Raw genomic sequence first — 18,876 nt, forward strand, 5'->3', positions numbered from 1 at the left:
TAACATAAACTCTTAAGAGGAAAATATGGGGCTCTGAATGGTTCTGTCTCTGGTCTTATGTGTAAAATTATTTGCAGCACGGTTTTTGGAATGAATATTGAAGTTGAGAGGCCTAGCTTCTAGTCAACTGTGCCACTCAGTATTGTGTAACTGTAGGCCACTCACAACCTTTGTGAGTCTCCTAATATATAAAATGAAAATGATAATAATTATCCAACCTACTGTAAAGGGGTGGTAGAGTGTTAAATGAGGTAGTATCAATGAAAATGTTTGAAGATGCTAATGTGCCATGGAAATACTGGTCATTAAACTTTATTTTGTACATTACTATAAAATCTGCTACCAACACCTACTATGACAGAATACAAACGCAAGATATATTTGTTTCTACTTATATTCCATACAGTTTACTGTGCAAAAATATTTTATATGGGAAAGGAAGAAACAAAACATAGAATTGATTGATAGAATAGAGATGGAGGAGATTGCTGTCTTTTTCCACTTCTTCTTTCTTAATATTATTTTGTTTCCCTCCCCATGATTTTCCAGGCAAAGAGTGTATACAGCAGTTAGCTGAAAACGTCAGATATTTCAGGAGGCGTCTGAAAAATATGGGCTTCATCATCTATGGAAATGAAGATTCTCCAGTGGTGCCTCTGATGCTCTACATGCCAGCCAAAATTGGGTACCTTTTTGCAGATTACAGATTGCCCTCTTATTAGACTTAAGGTTTACCATGATGTGAGACCAGGCTTATATATTTTGTTAGGTAAAATTGTCTCGGCCTCATTATGTTAACCTTTGTTTGCTAGATCTGCCGTAGATTAAACAAGTGGATTCCAATTTGTAAAATATGTTAACTTGTTAGTCTTTCCTTAAACAAACATTTGAGTTTAATGCACTCTTCTGGGGGATTGAGATAGATCAGTGAACAAAACACAGAAAAATCCATGTCCTTGTGGGGTTATGCTCTACTGGGGCAGGAGTCAGACAAACATAATAAATAAAGAAATTATGTAATATGCCAGAAAGTGTTAAGGGCTATAGGAAAAAATAGAGCAGGATATGGGGTTTGAGAGTGCACTGTGGGTGGGCAGATTACAGTATTAAATGGGGTGGTCACCCTCGACAGCCTCAGGGGTAAGGAAAGATGACATCTGAGCTTGAACTAGCCGAGCAAGTTAGCCACTTGGAGGAAGAAGCTTCTGCGCAAAGGCCACAGTGCAGGAACATACTTAGCTGATGGAAGACTAGCAGGAGGTGAGTGGAGCTGAAGTGCAGTGCCCAGGGGGGAACAGTGAGCCATGAGGTCCGATGTGCACTTCACACCAGCCTCTCTGGCTTGTGCAAGGCGTGTATAATGGAAATCTTTGCCCTGGAATAGCTTTCAGTGTATTTGAGAAGTACAGATGTATAACGAAACCAAAATATATATGAAAAGCAGATATGAAGTGGACAAATCTAATTATTTGCAAAATAATTATGTGCAAAATTGCACCAGAGATATAAAATAAAGGAGTCAGACTTCCCTGGTGGCGCAGTGGTTAAGAATCCGCCTGCCAACGCAGGGGACACGGGTTTGATCCCTGGTCCAGGAATATCCCACATGCCGCGGAGCAACTAAGCCCATGCACCACAACTACTGAGCCTGCGCTCTAGAGCCTGCGAGCCACAACTGCTGAGCCCATGTGCCACAACTACTGAAGCCCACGCACCTAGAGCCCACGCACTGCAACAAAGAGTAGACCCCACTTGCCGCAACTAGAGAAAGCCCATGCACAGCAAAAAAGACCCAACACAGCCAAAAATAAATAAATTTATTTTAAAAATAAAATAAAGGAGTCATCTGCTTAGTATAGGTTCAGTAAAAAAGGCACATCTTTTCAGATTTGTGAGTTTTGACTGGATTGTAAATATAAAATTGAGTAAGGATCATTTCTCAGGTTTAATGGAACTCATTAAAGGAGCAAATATTTCTATTCATCTTTGAATCCCCAGCGCCCACCACAGCCCCTTGCACTCAATAAATGTTGATTAAAGTGAATATAGGAGGGAAAATTAAATCAGGGAACCTGGAAGTATGGTGATTCCAAAGTTAGTGAATGGGGGATATTGGGAAAGGGTGCTCATTGAGGGAAAAAGAGGAGTTTAGTTTCCAGTAGGAAGTCATATGGGCAATTGGCATTATGGCCTTCAGAGGAGATGGAGGAAATGAGGGAATCCTACACCAAAGCAGAGGTGTAGGATTTCCCTCATTCTTCCTTAAATGGAATTATCATCATAAATAAACTCAAAAAGTTACCTGTTCTGGAGGATTGACTTAGTCTAGAACGCTTTCTTTAGAGAGGACTGTGTCTAATTTATTCTATACAGGTGAAACTGACTATGTACATTATAATTAAGATTTAGAGAGAGTAAGGCAGAATTGGAATAAAGCACTAGACAGTTCGGGAGCATGTGCTAAAGATGCAGGACTTGGCCTGACACAAAGGAAACACATTGAAGAGGATGTACTGTTACTAGGAGTGGGGAAAGCTGGTGCTATTACTAAAGTGAGTGGAATTTTTTATTCTCAAACAAATGCTTTAAACAGCTAAGGGAAAAGTCAGAAAGGAATAAGGTAGGTCAACAAGAGAAAAGGACAAAGAATAACATAATTTAGTAAATAACAAAATTTACATGAAAGTTAGAATTGTGTTAATTAGGCAAGATACAGATGTAGAGTAAGGTCACATGCCACGAGTTTGACTTGGGATGGGGGGTTAAACAAGAACTGTGTGGTCTGGGTGGTCATCTGAAGTCTGGGGATGAGCTGGCCTCACAAACACCAAAGGAATCCCTGAATTACAAAGACAGCTCAACACTTAAGTCCATCCAAAAAATGCCTGGTCTGGAAGGCTAGTAGTGCTTGGCCTTTCTGCCAGCAGAAAGATGTCCAGATCCTTTGCATCCTTAAGCTTAAGAATTTTTTAAACTGCCAAGCCTGCAAGGACCAGGTTTTAAACTCAAGTTCATTTTGAAACCTCTGAACCACTGTTACATGTCAGTGACACCTTAAGGCTACAGTTGCAAATTACTTTAGGCAAGCCCTATTAAAAATTGGTCTGTGCCAACAATATTCTTTCACCTTTCTGAAGGAAACTATTTGGGAGAAGACCACTTTAGGATTGAATAAAAGAAGTCTTTGTAAACTGTCAATTTTAACTTTCATAGAAGTTAGAAGAAATTCCTAATAGAACTGTCTGGTGCCTGTATCACCCAAGAGTTTACATCATTCAGGCCTTTGTACTGTGTGATTTATTATTCTTCCTGGTTTCTTTTCTTGTTTTCCCTCTGCAGCGCCTTTGGACGGGAGATGCTGAAGCGGAATATCGGTGTAGTTGTGGTAGGATTTCCTGCTACCCCAATCATTGAGTCCAGAGCCAGGTTTTGCCTGTCAGCAGCTCATACCAAAGAAATGCTTGATACTGTAAGTAGACATTTTCACTTTGATATAATATACCTTATACTAAGAAGGCCTGTATATCAGATGAAATTAATCATCTGTTGGTCCTGATGCTCTCTGAGCACCTGAGGTATTCACTGGTGAAGTAGAGGAGGGAGTGCACAATGCTGCTTAATACAATTGCTATTTACAAAAAATTGCAAAACTGTTAGCATCACCCACCAGACCCTGCATGATCAGGGCTCTAGGGAATTTTCTGGCTTCATCTTGTTCCACTCTCTCTCATGATCTCTACAGCTCTACATTCTCTTTCTACTCTAGCTGTTTCTCCCCTGAGCTTTCTTGTGTGTTGTTCTGTCTGTGGCAGTTTCTCTCTTGACCTTTCTCTCCCCTTTGCCTGGCTGACTGCTACTCATTCTTAACATCTCCACTTAAAAGAAACTTGCTCAAGGGTTTTCCCAAACCCTCTTGGCTAGATATTTCTGGAAATCCTAAGACTCTCCCCTAGGAAATTCTTTACACCTGTAATTATTTAATGGCAATCTTTGCCATTAGATAAATCTTTAGGAGGGACTAAGTCTATTTTTCTCATTCTGTATCCCCAGGACCTACCACAGTGCCAGGCACATAGTAGGAACTCATAATTATTACTGAATGTAATTGTTTATGGTCTCTTAATATGTTCTCATCTCTTGATATTCTCTTAATATGCTATTATTTCACACCTGAGACTTCAGACTTTTTTTTAGCATTTTTTATTTAATTTTTTTTTTTTTTTAGAATTTCTAGTGTATTTTTCCCTTTTGAATTTTTTCTTATCCTTCTGTTGGTTTATTTTGCTATTATTTTCTAACTTTTTGATTGATTTGGATATGGATTTTCCAATGAACACCATGTCAGTGGAATCCCACATATTTTAGTAAAGCACACCTTCGTATCAATATCAGTATTTCTAATGTTTTTCTTATTTCTCTCTGAATTAGGATTGGCTTATTAATTTTTTAAAAATGTTTATTTTATTTTTGGCCGCGTCGGGTCTTAGTTGCGGCATGCGGGATCTTCGTTATGGCATGCGGGATCCTCCGCTGCGGTGCACAGGCTTCTCTCTAGTTGTGGCATCTGAGCTTAGTTGCCCTGCAGCATGTGGGATCTTAGTGCCCCGACCAGGGATCGAAGCTGCGTCCATTATACTTTTAAATTCTAGTCCCTCTAATATGTATATTGGATAACATGATGACTTTAGATTGTATTTCCCTAATCACAAATGTTGTTGAACCTTTTTTTTTTAATGTGCTCAGTTGCCATCTGTGTATCTTCTGTGATAAAGTATCTGTATAAGTTTATGTCCAAGTTTCATTGTTTATCTTTTATTTTCATATTATCAAGTTTTTAGAGGTCTTTTAGGCTATTATTCATATTCAGCATCATTTTTGGAAAACAGGCTATCATTCCTCCATGTGTTTTCCTTAACAACTTTGTCAAAAATCAGTTGAATATATTGTGTAAATTCATTTCTGAAAAGTCTATTCTGTTTCATTGATTTAGGTGTCTGTCTTCTCACCAGTATCTTGATTATTTTTATTTTTTTATTTTTATTTTTTTCGGTACGCGGGCCTCGCGCTGTTGTGGCCTCTCCCGTTGCGGAGCACAGGCTCCGGACGTGCAGGCCCAGCGGCCATGGCTCACGGGCCCAGCCGCTCCGCGGCATGTGGGATCTTCCCGGACCGGGGCACGAACCCGTGTCCCCTGTATCTGCAGGCGGACTCTAAACCACTGCGCCACCAGGGAAGCCCGATTATTTTTATTTTTAAAAAAATTTTTATTTTATATTGGAGTATAGTTGATTTACAATGTTGTGTGAGTTTCAAGTGTACAACAGTGATTCAGTTCATACATACACATATATCTATTCTTTTTCAGATTCTTTTCCCATATAGGTTATTACAGAGGAGTGAGTAGAGTTCCCTGAGCTGTACAGTAGGTCCTTGTTATCTATTTTATATCTAGTCGTGTGTATATGTTCATCCCAAACTCCTAATTTATCCCACACCCCCACCATTCCCCTTCGGTAACCATAAGTTCGTTCTCTAAGTCTTATTCCTGTTTTGTAAATAAGTTCATTTGTATCATTTCTTTAGATTCCACATATAAATGTTATCATATGATCTTTCTCTGTCTGACTTCACTTAGTATGATAATCACTAGGTCCATCCATGTTGCTGCAAATTATTTCATTATTTCATTCTTTTTTATGGCTGAGTGATGTTCCATTGTATAATTACCACATCTTCTTTATCCATTCCTCTGTTGATGGACATTTAGGTTGTTTCCATGTCTTGGCTATTGTAAATAGTGCTGCTAGGAACATAGGGGTGCATGCATCTTTTTTAATTTTAGTTTTGTCTGGATATATACCCAGTAGTGGGACTGCTGGATCATATGGTAGTTCTAGTTTTAGTTTTCTGAGGAACCTCCATACCGTTTTCCACAGTGGCTGCACCAGCTTACATTCCCACCAAGAGTGTAGAAGGGTTCCCTTTTCTCTACACCCTCTCTAGCATTTATTGTTTGTAGACTCTGTAGACTTTTTTTATTTTGAAGTGTGTGCAGTGGTGAAGAGTACCATGATGTCTAGTCAAGCCTGGTCCACTGTTTTTTTTTTTTTTTTTTTTTTTTGTAGTGGGATCTTCCCAGACCAGGGCTCGAACCTGTGTCCTTTGCATTGGCAGGTGGATTCTTAACCACTGCGCCACCAAGGAAGCCCTGTTAGTAGACTTTTTGATGATGGCCATCCTGACCGGTGTGAGGTGATACCTCACTGTAGCTTTGATTTGCTTTTCTCTAATAATTAGTGATGTTAAGCATCTTTTCATTCTCTTTTTGGCCCTCTCTATGTCTTCTTTGGGGAATTGTCTGTGTAGATCTTTGCCCATTTTTTGATTAGGTTGTTTGTTTTTGTGATATTGAGCTGCATGAGCCATTCGTATATTTTGGAAATTAATCCTTTGTCGGTCGCATCACTTGCAAATATTTTCTCCCATTCTCTGGGCTGTCTCTTTGTTTATTTATTTGGCTGCGTTGGGTCTTCATTGCTGCACGCAGCCTTTCTCTACTTAGCGGTGAGTGGGGTCTACTCTTCATTGTGGTGCATGGGCTTCTCATTGCCGTGGCTTCTCTTGTTGCAGTGCATGGGCTCTAGGCATGTGGGCTTCAGTAGTTGTAGCGCATGGGCTCAGTAGTTGCGGTACGCAGGCTCTAGGTCACATGGGCTTCAGTAGTTGTGGCACATGGGCTTGGTAGTTGTGGCTCACAGGTTCTAGAGCGCAGCCTCAGTAGTTGTGGCGCATGGGCTTAGTTGCTCCGCCGCATGTGGGATCTTCCCAGACCAGAGATTGAACCCGTGTCCCCTGCATTCGCAAGCAGGTTCTTAACCACTGTGCCACCAGGGAAGTCCTGTCTCTGTTTGATTATGGTTTCCTTTGCTGTGCAGAAGCTTTTAAGTTTAATTAAATCCCATTTGTTTATTTTTGTTTTTACTTTCATTACTCTAGGAGGTGGATCCAAAAAGATATTGCTGCGATTTATGTCAAAGAGTGTTCTGCCTATGTTTTCCTCTAAGAATTTTATAGTATCTGGTCTTACATTTAGGTCTTTAATCCATTTTGAGGGGTTTTTTGTATATGGTGTTAGAGAATGTTCTGATTTCATTCTTTTACATGTAACTGTCCAGTTTTCCCAGCACCGCTTATTGAAGAGATTGTCTTTTCTCCATTGTATATCCTTGCCTCCTTTGTCACAGATTAATTGACCATAGGTTCGTGGGTTTATTTCTGGGCTTTCTATCCTGTTCCGTTGATCTATAAGTCTGTCTTTATGCCCATACCGTGCTGTTTTGATTACTGTAGCTTTTATCATATAGTCTGAAGTCAGTATAGCCTGATTCCTTCAGGTCCATTTTTCTTTCTCAGGATTGCTTTGCCTATTCAGAGTCTTTTACGTCTCCATATAAATTTTAAGATTTTTTGTTCTAGATCTGCAAAAAATGCCCTTGGTGATTTGATAGGGATTGCATTGAATCTATAGATTGCCTTGGGTAGTATAGTCATTTTGACAATATTGATTCTTCCAATCCAAGAACATGGTTTACCTTTCCATCTGTCTGTGTCATCTTTGATTTCTTTCATCAGCGTCACATAGTTTTCAGAGTACAGGTCTTCTGCCTCCGTAGGAAGGTTTATTCCTAGGTATTTTATTCTTTTTGATGTGACGGCAAATGGGATTGTTTCCTTAATTTCGCTTTCTGATCTTTTGGTGTTAGTGTATAGGAATGCAACAGATTTCTGTGTATTAATTTTGTATCCTGCAACTTTACCAAATACATTGATGAGCTCTAGTAGTTTTCTGGTAACATCTTTAGGATTTTCTATGTATAGTATCATGTCATCTGCAAACAGTGACAGCTTTACTTCTTTTCCAATTTGGATTCCTTTTATTTCGTTTTCTTCTCTGATTTCTGTGTCTAGGACTTTCAAAACTATGTTGAATAAAAGTGGCAAGAGTGGACATCATTGTCTTGTTACTGATCTTAGAGGAAATGCTTTCAACTTTTCACCTTTGAGTATGATGTTAGCTGTGGGTTTGTCATATATGGGCTTTACTATGTTGAGGTAGGTTCCCTCTTCTTTTGGCTGCACTACGTGGCTTGTGGGATCTCAGTTCCCCAACCAGGGATCAAGCCCAGGCCACTGCAGTGATAGCACTGAATCCTAACCACTAGGCCACCAGGCAACTCCCGGAAGTAGGTTCCCTCTATGCTCACTTTCTGGAGAGTTTTTTTTTTATCATAAATGGGTGTTGAATTTTGTCAAAATTCTGCATCTATTGAGATGATCATATAGTTTTTATTCTTCAATTTGTTAATGTGGTGTATCACACTGATTGATTTGCAGACATTGAAAAATTCTTGTATCCCTGGGATAAATCTCACTTGGTCATGGTGTATGATCCTTTTAATGTATCGTTGGATTCAGTTTGCTAGTATTTTGTTGAGGATTTTTGCGACCATGTTCATCAGTGTTACTGGCCTGTAATTTTCTTCCATTGTGGTATTGTTGTGTGGTTTTGGTATCAGGGTGATAGTGGCCTTATAGAATGAGTTAGGGAGTGTTCTTTACTTTGCAATTTTTGGGAATAGTTTCAGAAGGATAGGTGTTAACTCTTCTCTAAATGTTTGATAGAATTCACCTGCAAAGCCATCTGGTCCTGGACTTCTGTTTGTTGGGAGTTTTTATACACACACACAAAGTATTTTTATTTTTATTTATTTATTTTTTGGCCATGCTGCGTGGCATGTGAGATCCTAGTTCCTCGACCAGGGATCGAACCCACACCCCCTGCATTGGAAGTGCGGAGTCTCAACACTGGACTACCAGAGAAGTCCCTGTTGGGTGTTTTGGAAATTAGTTAACTGCTATCAGTTTCAATTTCAGTACTTGTGATTTGTCGGTTCATATTTTCTGTTTCTTCCTGAATCGGTCTTGGGAGATTGTACCTTTTTGGAATTTGTCCATTTATTTTAGGTTGTCATTTTATTGGCATACAGTTGCTTGTAGTAGTCTCTTATGGTCCTTTGTATTTCTGTGGTGTCAGTTGTAACTTCTCCCTTTTCATTTCTAATTTTATTGATTTCATCCCTCTCCCTTTCTTCTTGATGAGTCTGTCTAAAGGTTTATCAATTTTGTTTATCTTTTCAAAGAACCAGCTTTTAGTTTCATTGATCTTTTTTTAGTCTGTATTTCATTTATTTCTGCTCTGATCTTTATGATTTCTTCTACAAACTTAGGGTTTTGTTTGTTCTTTCTCTAGTTGCTTTAGGTGTTAGGTTAGGTTGTTTCTTTGAGATTTTTCTTATTTCCTGAGGTAAGCTTGTATTGCTATAAAGTTCCCTCTTAGAACTGCTTTTGCTGTGTCCCATAGGTTTTGGATCATCATGTTTTCATTTGTCTCTAGGTACTTTTTGATTTCCTCTTTGATTTCTTCAGTGATCCATTGCTTGTTTAGTAGCATATAGTTTAGCCTCCAAGTGTTTGTGTTTTTTACAGTTTTTTTTCTTGTAATTGCCTTCTAATCTCTTAGCATTGTGGTCGGAAAAGATACTTTGATTTCAGTTTTCTTAAATTTACTGAGGCTTGCTTTGTGATCCAGCATGTGATCTATCCTGGAGAAATGTTCCATGTGCACCTGAAAAGAATGTGTATTCTGCTGCTTTCAGGTGGAATGCTCTATAAATATCAATTAAGGCCATCAAATCCAATGTGTCATTTAAGGCCTGTGTTTCCTTATTGATTTTTTGTCTGGATGATCTGTTCATTGATGTTAAGTGGGGTATTAAAGTTCCCCCACTATCATCGTGTTATTGTTGACTTCCCCTTTTATGGCTGTTAGCATTTGCCTTATATATTGGGGTGCTCCTATGTTGGGTGCGTATATATTTTTAATTGTTATATCTTCTTTGATTGATCCCTTGATTATTATGTAGTGTCCTTCTTTGTCTCTTGTAACAGTCTTTAAAGTCTATTTTGTCTGATACGAGTATTGCTACTCCAGCTTTCTTTTGGATTCCATTTGTATGGAATACCTTTTTCCATTCCTTCCCTTTCACTCTGTATACATCCCTAGATCTGAAGTGGATCTCTTGTAGACAACATGTATACGAGTATTGTTTTTGTATCCATTCAGCCACTCTGTGTCTTTTGGTTGGAACATTTAATCCATTTACATTTAAGGTAATTACCCATATGTATGTTTTTATTACCATTATGTTAATTGTTTTGGATTTGTTTTCACAGGTCTTTTTTCTTCCCTTCCTCTTCTGTTCTCTTGTTATTTGATGACTATCTTTAGTGTTGTGTTTGGATTCCTTTCTTTTTTGTTTGTGTGTACCTATTGTAGATTTTTGGTTTGCAGTTACCATGAGGTTTTGGTATAGCAGTCTGTCTACATACAAGATTGTTATAAGTTGCTGGTCTCTTAATTTCAAATGCATTTCCAATATCCTGCATTTGTACTCTCCTCACGATTGTTGGTTTTGATATCGTATTTGTGTGTGGATGATTTCCTACCTTTACTGTATGTTTGCCTTTACCAGTGAGCTTTCCCATTTGTAATTTTCTTGTTTCTAATTGTGGCCTTTTATTTTCAACCTAGAGAAGTTCCTTATGCAATTGTCGTAAACCTGGTTTGGTGGTGCTGAATTCTGTCAGCTTTTGCTTGTCTGTAAAGCTTTTGATTTCTCCGTCAAAACCGAATGAGAGCCTAGCTGTGTAGAGTATTCTTGGTTGTAGGTTTTTCCCTTTCATCACTTTAAATACATTGTGCCACTTCCTTCTACCCTGCAGAGTTTCTGGTGAATAAGTCAGCTTATAACCTTATGGAGATTCCCTTGTATGTTATTTGTTGCTTTTTCCTTGTTGCTTTTAATATTTTCTCTTTGCCTTTAATTTTTGTCAATTTGATTAATATGTGACTCAGCATGTTCCTCCTTGGTTTATGCTGTATGGGACTCTGCACTTCCTGGAGTTGGGTGACTGTTTTTTCCCCCGTGTTAGGGAAGTTTTTAGCTATTATCTCTTCACGTATTTTCTTAGGCCCTATCTCTCTCTCTTCCCCTTCTGGGATCCCTGTAATGCAAATGTTGGTTTAATGTTTAATGTTGTTCCAGAGGTCTCTGAAACTGTCCTTATTTCTTTTCATTCTTTTTTCTTTATTCTGTTCTACTGCAGTGATTTCCACCATTCTGTCTTCCAGCTCACTTATCCGTTCTTCTGCCTCATTTATTCTGTTATAGATTCTTCCTAGTGTATTTTTCATTTCAGTTATTGTTTTGTTCAACTATGTTTGTTTGTTCTTTATATCTTCTAGCTCTTTGTAATACATTTCTTGTACCTTCTCGGTCTGTGCCTCCATTCTTTTTCAAGTAGATTGCCTATCTCCACTTGACTTAGTTGTTCTTCTAGGGTTTTTATCTTGTTCCTTCTGTGGAACATATTCCTCTGCCGTCTCATTTTGTCTAACTTTCTGTGTTTGCAGTCTCCATTCCACAGGCTGCAGGGTTGTAGTTCCTCTTCCTTCTGGTGTCTATCCCCTGGTGGGTGAGGCTGGTCTAGAGGCTTGTGCAGGCCTCCTGGTGGGAGGGACTGGTGCCTGCCCACTAGTGGGTAGAGCTGGGTCTTGTCCCTCTGGTGGACAGGGGCCATGTCAAGGGGTGTGTTTAGAGGCGGCTGTGGGCCCAGGAAGACTTTAGGCAGCCTGTCTGCTGATGGTTGGGGCTGTGTTCTCGCTGTGTTGGTTGTTTGGTCTGAGGCATTCCAGCACTGGAGCCTACAGGCTTTTGGGTAGGGCCAGGTCTTGGTGTCAAAATGGCAGACTCCCAGAGAGCTCATGCCAATGAGTACTCCCCAGTACTTCCACCACCAGTAACCTTGTCCCCACAGTGGGCCACATCCGCCCCCCCACCTCCCCAAGCGACCCTCCGAGACCAACATGTAGGTCTGGCCCTCGCTCCTATGTAGTCACTGCTTTTTCCCTTTTGTCCTTGTGTGTGCCTTCCAAGAGTGGAGTTTCTGTTTCCCTCAGTCCTGTGGAGTTCCTGTGATCAAGCCCCACTGGCCTTCAAAGCCAAATGCTCTGGGGGCTCCTCCTTCCGATGCCAGACCCTCAGGCCGGGATGCCTGATGTGGGGCTCAGAACTCTCATTCTTGTGGGAGAACCTCTACCATGTAATTATTTTCCAGTTTGTGGGTCACCCACCCGGTGGGTATGGGATTTGATTATATCGTGAATGCGCCCCTCCTACCATCTCATTGTGGCCTTTTCTTGGTCTTTGGATGTAGAATATCTTTTTTAGCAGGTGCCAGTGTTTTTTGTCAATGGTTGTTCAGCAGTTACTTGTGATTTTGGTGTTTTTGTGAGAAGGGGTGAACTCAAGTCCTTCTATTCCACCATCTTGTCTCTAACATCTTCAAGATTTCAGACTTTATATTACATAAGTATTACTTTCTGAGAGTTTATAGAGCTCTAGAACACATTTGCATAAAATTAGTTGATAGAAATATCAGAATATTAATTCATTGGAGAGCTACTAATCTTAAAGAATATTATGAATGTATGTTTTTAAAAGTTTAATTGACATTTTAATTTTCTTAACTGCTAAAGATTTTGATTTTTCTTCCCTATTTCTTCATAGCAAAACTTCTACCAGTATGAGTATATTCTTAATCTTCTTCTGACACTGAAATTGAATTCAGTTTATTGATACTGTATCTTTGTTTTTCTTCTTTTTATCTTGATTATACCTTTTGGATTTTTTCCAATAGATTTTCCCTTTACTCAAAAATCTTACTGGTGAATTTCTTCATTGATTATTTTTTAACCCAGCAATATCAACTTTTCTTCCACTCTACTTTATCTGTGTGTTTAGGAGTTTCAGCACACCTTTTAAAAAATATCCGTGTCATTAAATGCAATGGCTATAGTAATTCACTGTGTTTTCTAACAGTTTTTACTCCTGATAACTGTACACATTCAAGAAATCATTTAGGGACTTCCCTGGTGGTCCAGCAGTTAAGACTCCACACTCCCAATTCAGGGGTACTGGGTTCAATCCCTGGTCAGGGAACTAGATCCTGCATGCCACAACTAAAGACTGGCCCAGCCAAATAAATAAGTAATTTTTTAAAAAAAGAAATAATTTAGATGTAACCAGTATATCTTGTTAGATTTCTGTTGCCAACAAACGTGTTTACCAGTTGAGAGTGCTAATATTTTTCTCATAAGATCCACTTGCAGGATTATTTGACTTTGCCTTCCATTTAGGTTTTTTTTTTTTTAATTTATTTATCTATTTATTTATTTATTTTTGGCTGCGTTGGGTCTTCACTGCTGAGCGTGGGCTTTCTCTAGTTGTGTGAGCGGGGGCTACTCTTCGCTGCAATGGCTTCTCGTTGCGGAGCACGGGCTCTAGGCACACAGGCTTCAGTAGGTGTGGCTCGTGGGCTTCAGTAGTTGTGGCATGTGGGCTCAGTAGTTGTGGCTCGCGGGCTTAGTTGCTCCACGGCATGTGGGACCCTCCAGGGCCAGGGCTCAAACCCACGTCTCATGCATTGGCAGGCGGATTCTCAACCACTGCGCCACCAGGGAAGCCCCATTTAGGTTTTTTTTAAGCATAAAGTGCATTTTTTGAAACCACAGGTTTGTTGAAGTCATTTTGTCTTATGATTTTTTTATGGAAGTAAACATGAACATTATGAGATAAAAACGAACTTTCATTTATTAATGGGCCCCATGACATGATTCTGTATATAGAAAATGCTATACAATTCACACACAAAAAACTAATCTGCTAGAGCTAATAAATACATTCAGCAAAATTGCAGAGTAAAAGACACAAAAATTAGTGTATTTCTATACACCGGCAATGAACACATGAAAAGGAAATTAATATTTCATTTACAAGAGCATTCAAAAGAATATACTACCTAGGAATAAATTTAACCAGGGGAGGTGAAAGACTTGCATATTGCTATGAAACATTGCTGAAAAAAATGAAAGAAGATTTAAATAAATGGAAAGATACCCTATGTTCATGGGCTGGAAGATTTAATATTGTTCATATGGAGTACAGCAAGATCTGTAGATCCATTGCAATCCGTATCAAAATTCCAATGGCTTTTTTTTTTTTTTTTTTTTTTTAGAAGAGCTGATCATCAAATTCATATGGAATTGTAGGGGGCCCCAGATAGCCAAAACAATGTTGAAAAAGAAAATAGAAGTTGGGGAACTCAAATTTCCTGATTTTAAAACTTACTTCAAAGCTACAGTAATTGAAACAGTGGAGTACTAGCATAAAGGTAGACTTATAGACCAATGGAATAGAATTAAGAGTCAAGAAATAAACCCAGACATCTATGGCTAATTGATTTTCAACAAGGGACTAAGACTAGTTAATGGGGAAAGTATAGTCTCTTCAACTAGTGGTTCTATACAGCTGGATAACCACATGCAAATGAATGAATTTGTACCCTTACAACGTGGATGAGCCTTGAAAACATTATGCCAAGTGAAAGAAGACACAGAAGACCACATTTATAGGAAATGTCTGAAATAAACAAAGTCATTGGGTCAGAAAATAGATTGCTGGTTGTCAGGGCCTAGGAAAGGAGGAATGAGGATATGAGTATGGGGTTTATTTTTTGAGGTGATAATGCTTTAAAATTAGATAGTGATGAAAGTTGACAACTTTGTGAATATACTCAGAAGCACTCAATTGTAAACTTTTAAAAAGGTGGATTTTTTGGCATGTGAATTGTATCTCAATAAAGCTATTATTTTTTAAAAGAAGAAGAGCAAGCTTATTAGCTCAGGGGTGCAGAACTCTCTGAGAATATTCTCTTATTCAAGGGCCATACTCAACCCTAAATTAACATGTTTTTTCTGTAAGAACCCATCTTACCCTGTGATCTGGAGGTTCAGTGTAAGTGTAGACTATTTGCTAACAGTTGGTACTTGTAATGCTTCATTATTCCTAATCTAACCAGGTAACCCCACATCATGACCAGCAGTTTCTAGTTACAATTTTATCTCTTTTTTTCCTTTTTAATATTTATTTATTTGGCTGCACCGAGTCTTTAGTTGCGGCACACGGCATCTTTGTTGCGGCACGCGGGATGTTTAGTTGCGGCATGTGGGCTCTTTTAGTTGTGGCATGTGGGATCTAGTTCCCCGTCCAGGGATTGAACTCGGGCACCCTGCATTAGAAGCACAGAGTCTTAACCACTGGACTACCAGGGAAGCCACATAATTTTACCTTTTATATAAATAAAACCCATTCATCTGAGATGTTTGGTGTGGTATCAGTCATAATCTTGTTGTCTAGATCCCTTTGGGCTACTGTGGCTTTTTTTCTGTCTCTATTCATTTTTTTTTTAATTGATGAAAAATATGTTCTTCTGAATATCCTTTACTTTGTGATCTTAGTAAGTCATGTATTGTTTTAAATTAATAAATCCTGTATCAGAGGTCAGGGGAATAAACAGTTAATGGGTTCACTCAGCTGAAATTCAATCTTAAATTGTTTCTATATGGAGCTTTTAATTAAACCTCTTCTCAAAGGTACCACTGTTCGGATAGCATGTTGAAGTCCAGCTCTTATTTGCTTTTTATATTTTTCACATTTGGAGTGAAGAGTATTTTTTTCTTATGCTAGAATAAATAAGGAATACTATTTATTGGTGTTTCTTTTTCCTCTCTACAAACACTGATTTTTTTAAAGTTAAATTTAGGAACAGGTATATGTGTCTATTTACTGATAATCAACTGATTCCCTTTTCTGAACTAGAAGATGTACATTTTCATATGGGATTACAACCATGAGAGTGGACAGAAGATTTATATGATGTGATGGAAATTTGGAGAGTCAGACTTAGGCAATAGGGCTTCTACTGCCCACATTACCCTTTCTTAGTCTAATGAGATGGTGTCCTAGATAGAGCCATTGTCTCCAGAGCTGAAGCCTATTAGACCCACTAGGCAACATCCACATGTGCTTGGGGAGTGAATAACAGGGCTGGAGAGCTGCCATGACCTGAAAATGCATTCTGTGACCTGAGCCAGGTGCTTTTATTAGAAAGCCTTAGAATCTAGGATTCCAAAATTTTTGCTGTCTTCCGTGGATTTTTCTGAGAGGTATCTGGGGCTTAGAATTTCCTTGTCCTTCCATTAAATATTTTCTAAGAAATTCTGAACATATATCCCTTTCTTATATTGTCATTCTCTATTCTGACTCTCTGTGTGCTGCTTTCTGGAAAGTTAACTGTGTGAACTATGATTTGTGTACTTTGCTGTATGTATGTATACTTCAACCAGGAGTTGGGTTTTCTTTGTTTGTTTTTAAGTACATATAAGAAACCATACACAGATTACCAGGTAGGGCTAGAATTGCAATCAGGAAGAGACTTTTCATCACTTGTCTTAGTGTTTTAATTTTTATAAGAAACATATTTGAAAAATAAAAGAGCAGGTTTTATAGAAAAGAAAGTTATACTGGGAGAGTTTTGATAGAAAGACAAGATAACCTCTCAGTGGTAGGATGTGGGGGTTTTAAATCAAACCTGAGTTTAAATGCTGGCTCTGTTTCTTTCCTTGCTGGCTTCCACTTTTTCTTACTAAGTCTGCACAGCAGCCCACTTTGGGGACTCTCTTCGTCTTGCATCTAGGAAGCATTCCAGTGCAGACTTCTCCTCACTTTTGTGGTAGTGTGATAACAGAAAGAGCAAGTACTGGTGGGTAAAAGGAGAAATGACAAATTATAACCAGCCTGGCAAATTCAGGATACATATTCCTTCTTCTTCCAAGCATGTCATATATTTTTTAAAAATATTAAAACGCTCTTTCTCTTTTTAAAAAAAATATTTATTTATTTATGGCTGCGTTGGGTCTTTGTTGCTGCGTGTGGGCTTTCTCTAGTTGCGGTAGGCGGGGGGTACTCTTCGTTGCGGTGCGCGGGCTTCTCATTGTGGTGGCTTCCCTTGTTGTGGAGCACCAGCTCTAGGCATGTGGGCTTCAGTAGTTTTGGCGCACGAGCTCAGTACTTGTGGCTCTCGGACTCTAGAGCACAGGCTCAGTAGTTGTGGCACACGGGCTTAGTTGCTCCGCGGCATGTGGGATCTTCCCAGACCAGGGCTTGAACCTCTGTCCCCTGCCAATCCCCTGCATTGGCAGGCGGATTCTTAACCACTGCGTCACCAGGGAAGTCCCAGCATGTCCTATTTTGATGAATTATACCCTTTATTCTGCATCCCTGCTCTTCACAACCTGTTCTTCATGGTCAGCCTGATGTCCTTGCTCAAAAAGCAGCTCTTTCCGTTGCTAGACTCTAGTCTGCTCAGAGTAAATGCATTGGACATGGTCCCACCACAGGATAATCTTGCCATGATTGTTTTTAGAAAAATAAAGCACCAAATGTGTCTTCCTCCTCCTGGCTCTGACTAACCTCTGCTCTGTCTTGTATATTTTAGGCTTTAAAGGAGATAGATGAAGTCGGGGACCTATTGCACCTGAAATATTCCCGTCATCGGTCGGTACCTCTATTGGACAGGCCCTTTGACGAGACTACATATGAAGAAACAGAAGACTGAGCCTTTTGGTGCTCCCCTAAAGGAACTCTCCCTCACCCAGGAGAGTGTGTGGCCTTTCCAGTCCAGTTGCAGGAACCACACTTCTTGTGCAAGAGATTTCCTCAACTACTGACGGTGGCCACCTCCACTCTAAATGATATTTTGTAAATAGTGAAAAACTGCTTCACATCCTTCCTTTGCTACATCACCTTTAAAAAAAGAGGTGACTCACTTTGCTTTTTTGTCCATTAAAAAATGTTTTATAACTATTCTACTTGTGAAATCACACTGACCCTACCCTGTCTCTGGCTAACCACGCAGGCCATTTTCCTCTCCCAGCCGCCTCACAGATGTGGGCCCATCCAAAGCTCCTGCTGGCCCTGGCACTACAGCCTCGAGACTCACCTGGCCCTCCTTCCTGGGGAGCAAGTGCCTTCCACTTACTTCCAGTCCAGGTCTCAGAGGTTGCCAGCCTTGGAATCCTTGTTTAACCAGTCACGTAATCAACCAAAGCGTTTTAACGTGTCTTAAGTTTAGCCATTTAAGAAAAGTAGTAAACACTAACATTGCTGAAACTCCCTGTCATTGTATATCCCTCCCTGGCCAGGAGCCTCCAAGGCTTGGTCTTATTCCATTGTGTTCTGGTCACCAGATGATATCTTCCTTCACCATCAGATGTTTCTTCGTAATGGTCACCATCTGAGGGCATGTCCAGTTTCTGGGTTCTTCCCAAGCTGGAATCTAACACTCCCACCCCCTGTTTAAAACACTTAAATGTTTTAAAAGCACCCACATCCCCCTCTGGTCAGACCTCGGTGCCGAAGTGGACTCACACCGCACCCTTCTGTGTACAAAGCTGCTCCGCAGAGCGATATGCCCTCCTGCGCGGGTGAGGGCAGGGGTGGTGGGGAGAGGGGTGCTTGCTCCTCGTAGAATGTCTGTGGTTTCCTTCTGACTGCTTTCCACTTTTCAAAACTATGACAGCCTCTGCCTGGGTTTGGGTCCATATTAGGGTTTCAACTGATAAAGGAGAATGTTGGTAAATCTCCGCTCAGAAATCATTTGTCATGTTCCTAATTTAAGGATTAAAGTTTATTGACTTACCCTTTTTAGAAGATGACCCATTTAAATATCACTCTGGGGCTTCCCTGGTGGTGCAGTGGTTGAGAGTCCGCCTGCCGATGCAGGGGACGCGGGTTCGTGCCCCGGTCCAGGAGGATCCCACATGCCGCGGAGCGGCTGGGCCCGTGAGCCATGGCC

At 39.8% G+C, this 18,876-nt stretch overlaps 1 protein-coding gene across 1 annotated transcript in view; it reads left to right on the forward strand.

Moving 5' to 3' along the window:
- The window catches only part of SPTLC2 (serine palmitoyltransferase long chain base subunit 2), an 89,478-nt gene extending 70,758 nt beyond the window's left edge, over positions 1 to 18,720 (forward strand). The window contains exons 10-12 of the mRNA XM_024737797.1: positions 550 to 685; positions 3,340 to 3,469; positions 17,518 to 18,720. Of these exons, the coding sequence (XP_024593565.1) occupies positions 550 to 685; positions 3,340 to 3,469; positions 17,518 to 17,637 (386 nt within the window). The 3' untranslated portion in view covers positions 17,638 to 18,720. The remainder of the gene's footprint in view (positions 1 to 549; positions 686 to 3,339; positions 3,470 to 17,517) is intronic.
- The last annotated feature ends 156 nt before the right edge of the window (positions 18,721 to 18,876 follow it).

Source organism: Neophocaena asiaeorientalis, unplaced genomic scaffold, assembly GCF_003031525.2.
Source record: "Neophocaena asiaeorientalis asiaeorientalis breed wild unplaced genomic scaffold, Neophocaena_asiaeorientalis_V1.1 scaffold49, whole genome shotgun sequence".
Lineage (NCBI taxonomy): Eukaryota > Metazoa > Chordata > Mammalia > Artiodactyla > Phocoenidae > Neophocaena > Neophocaena asiaeorientalis.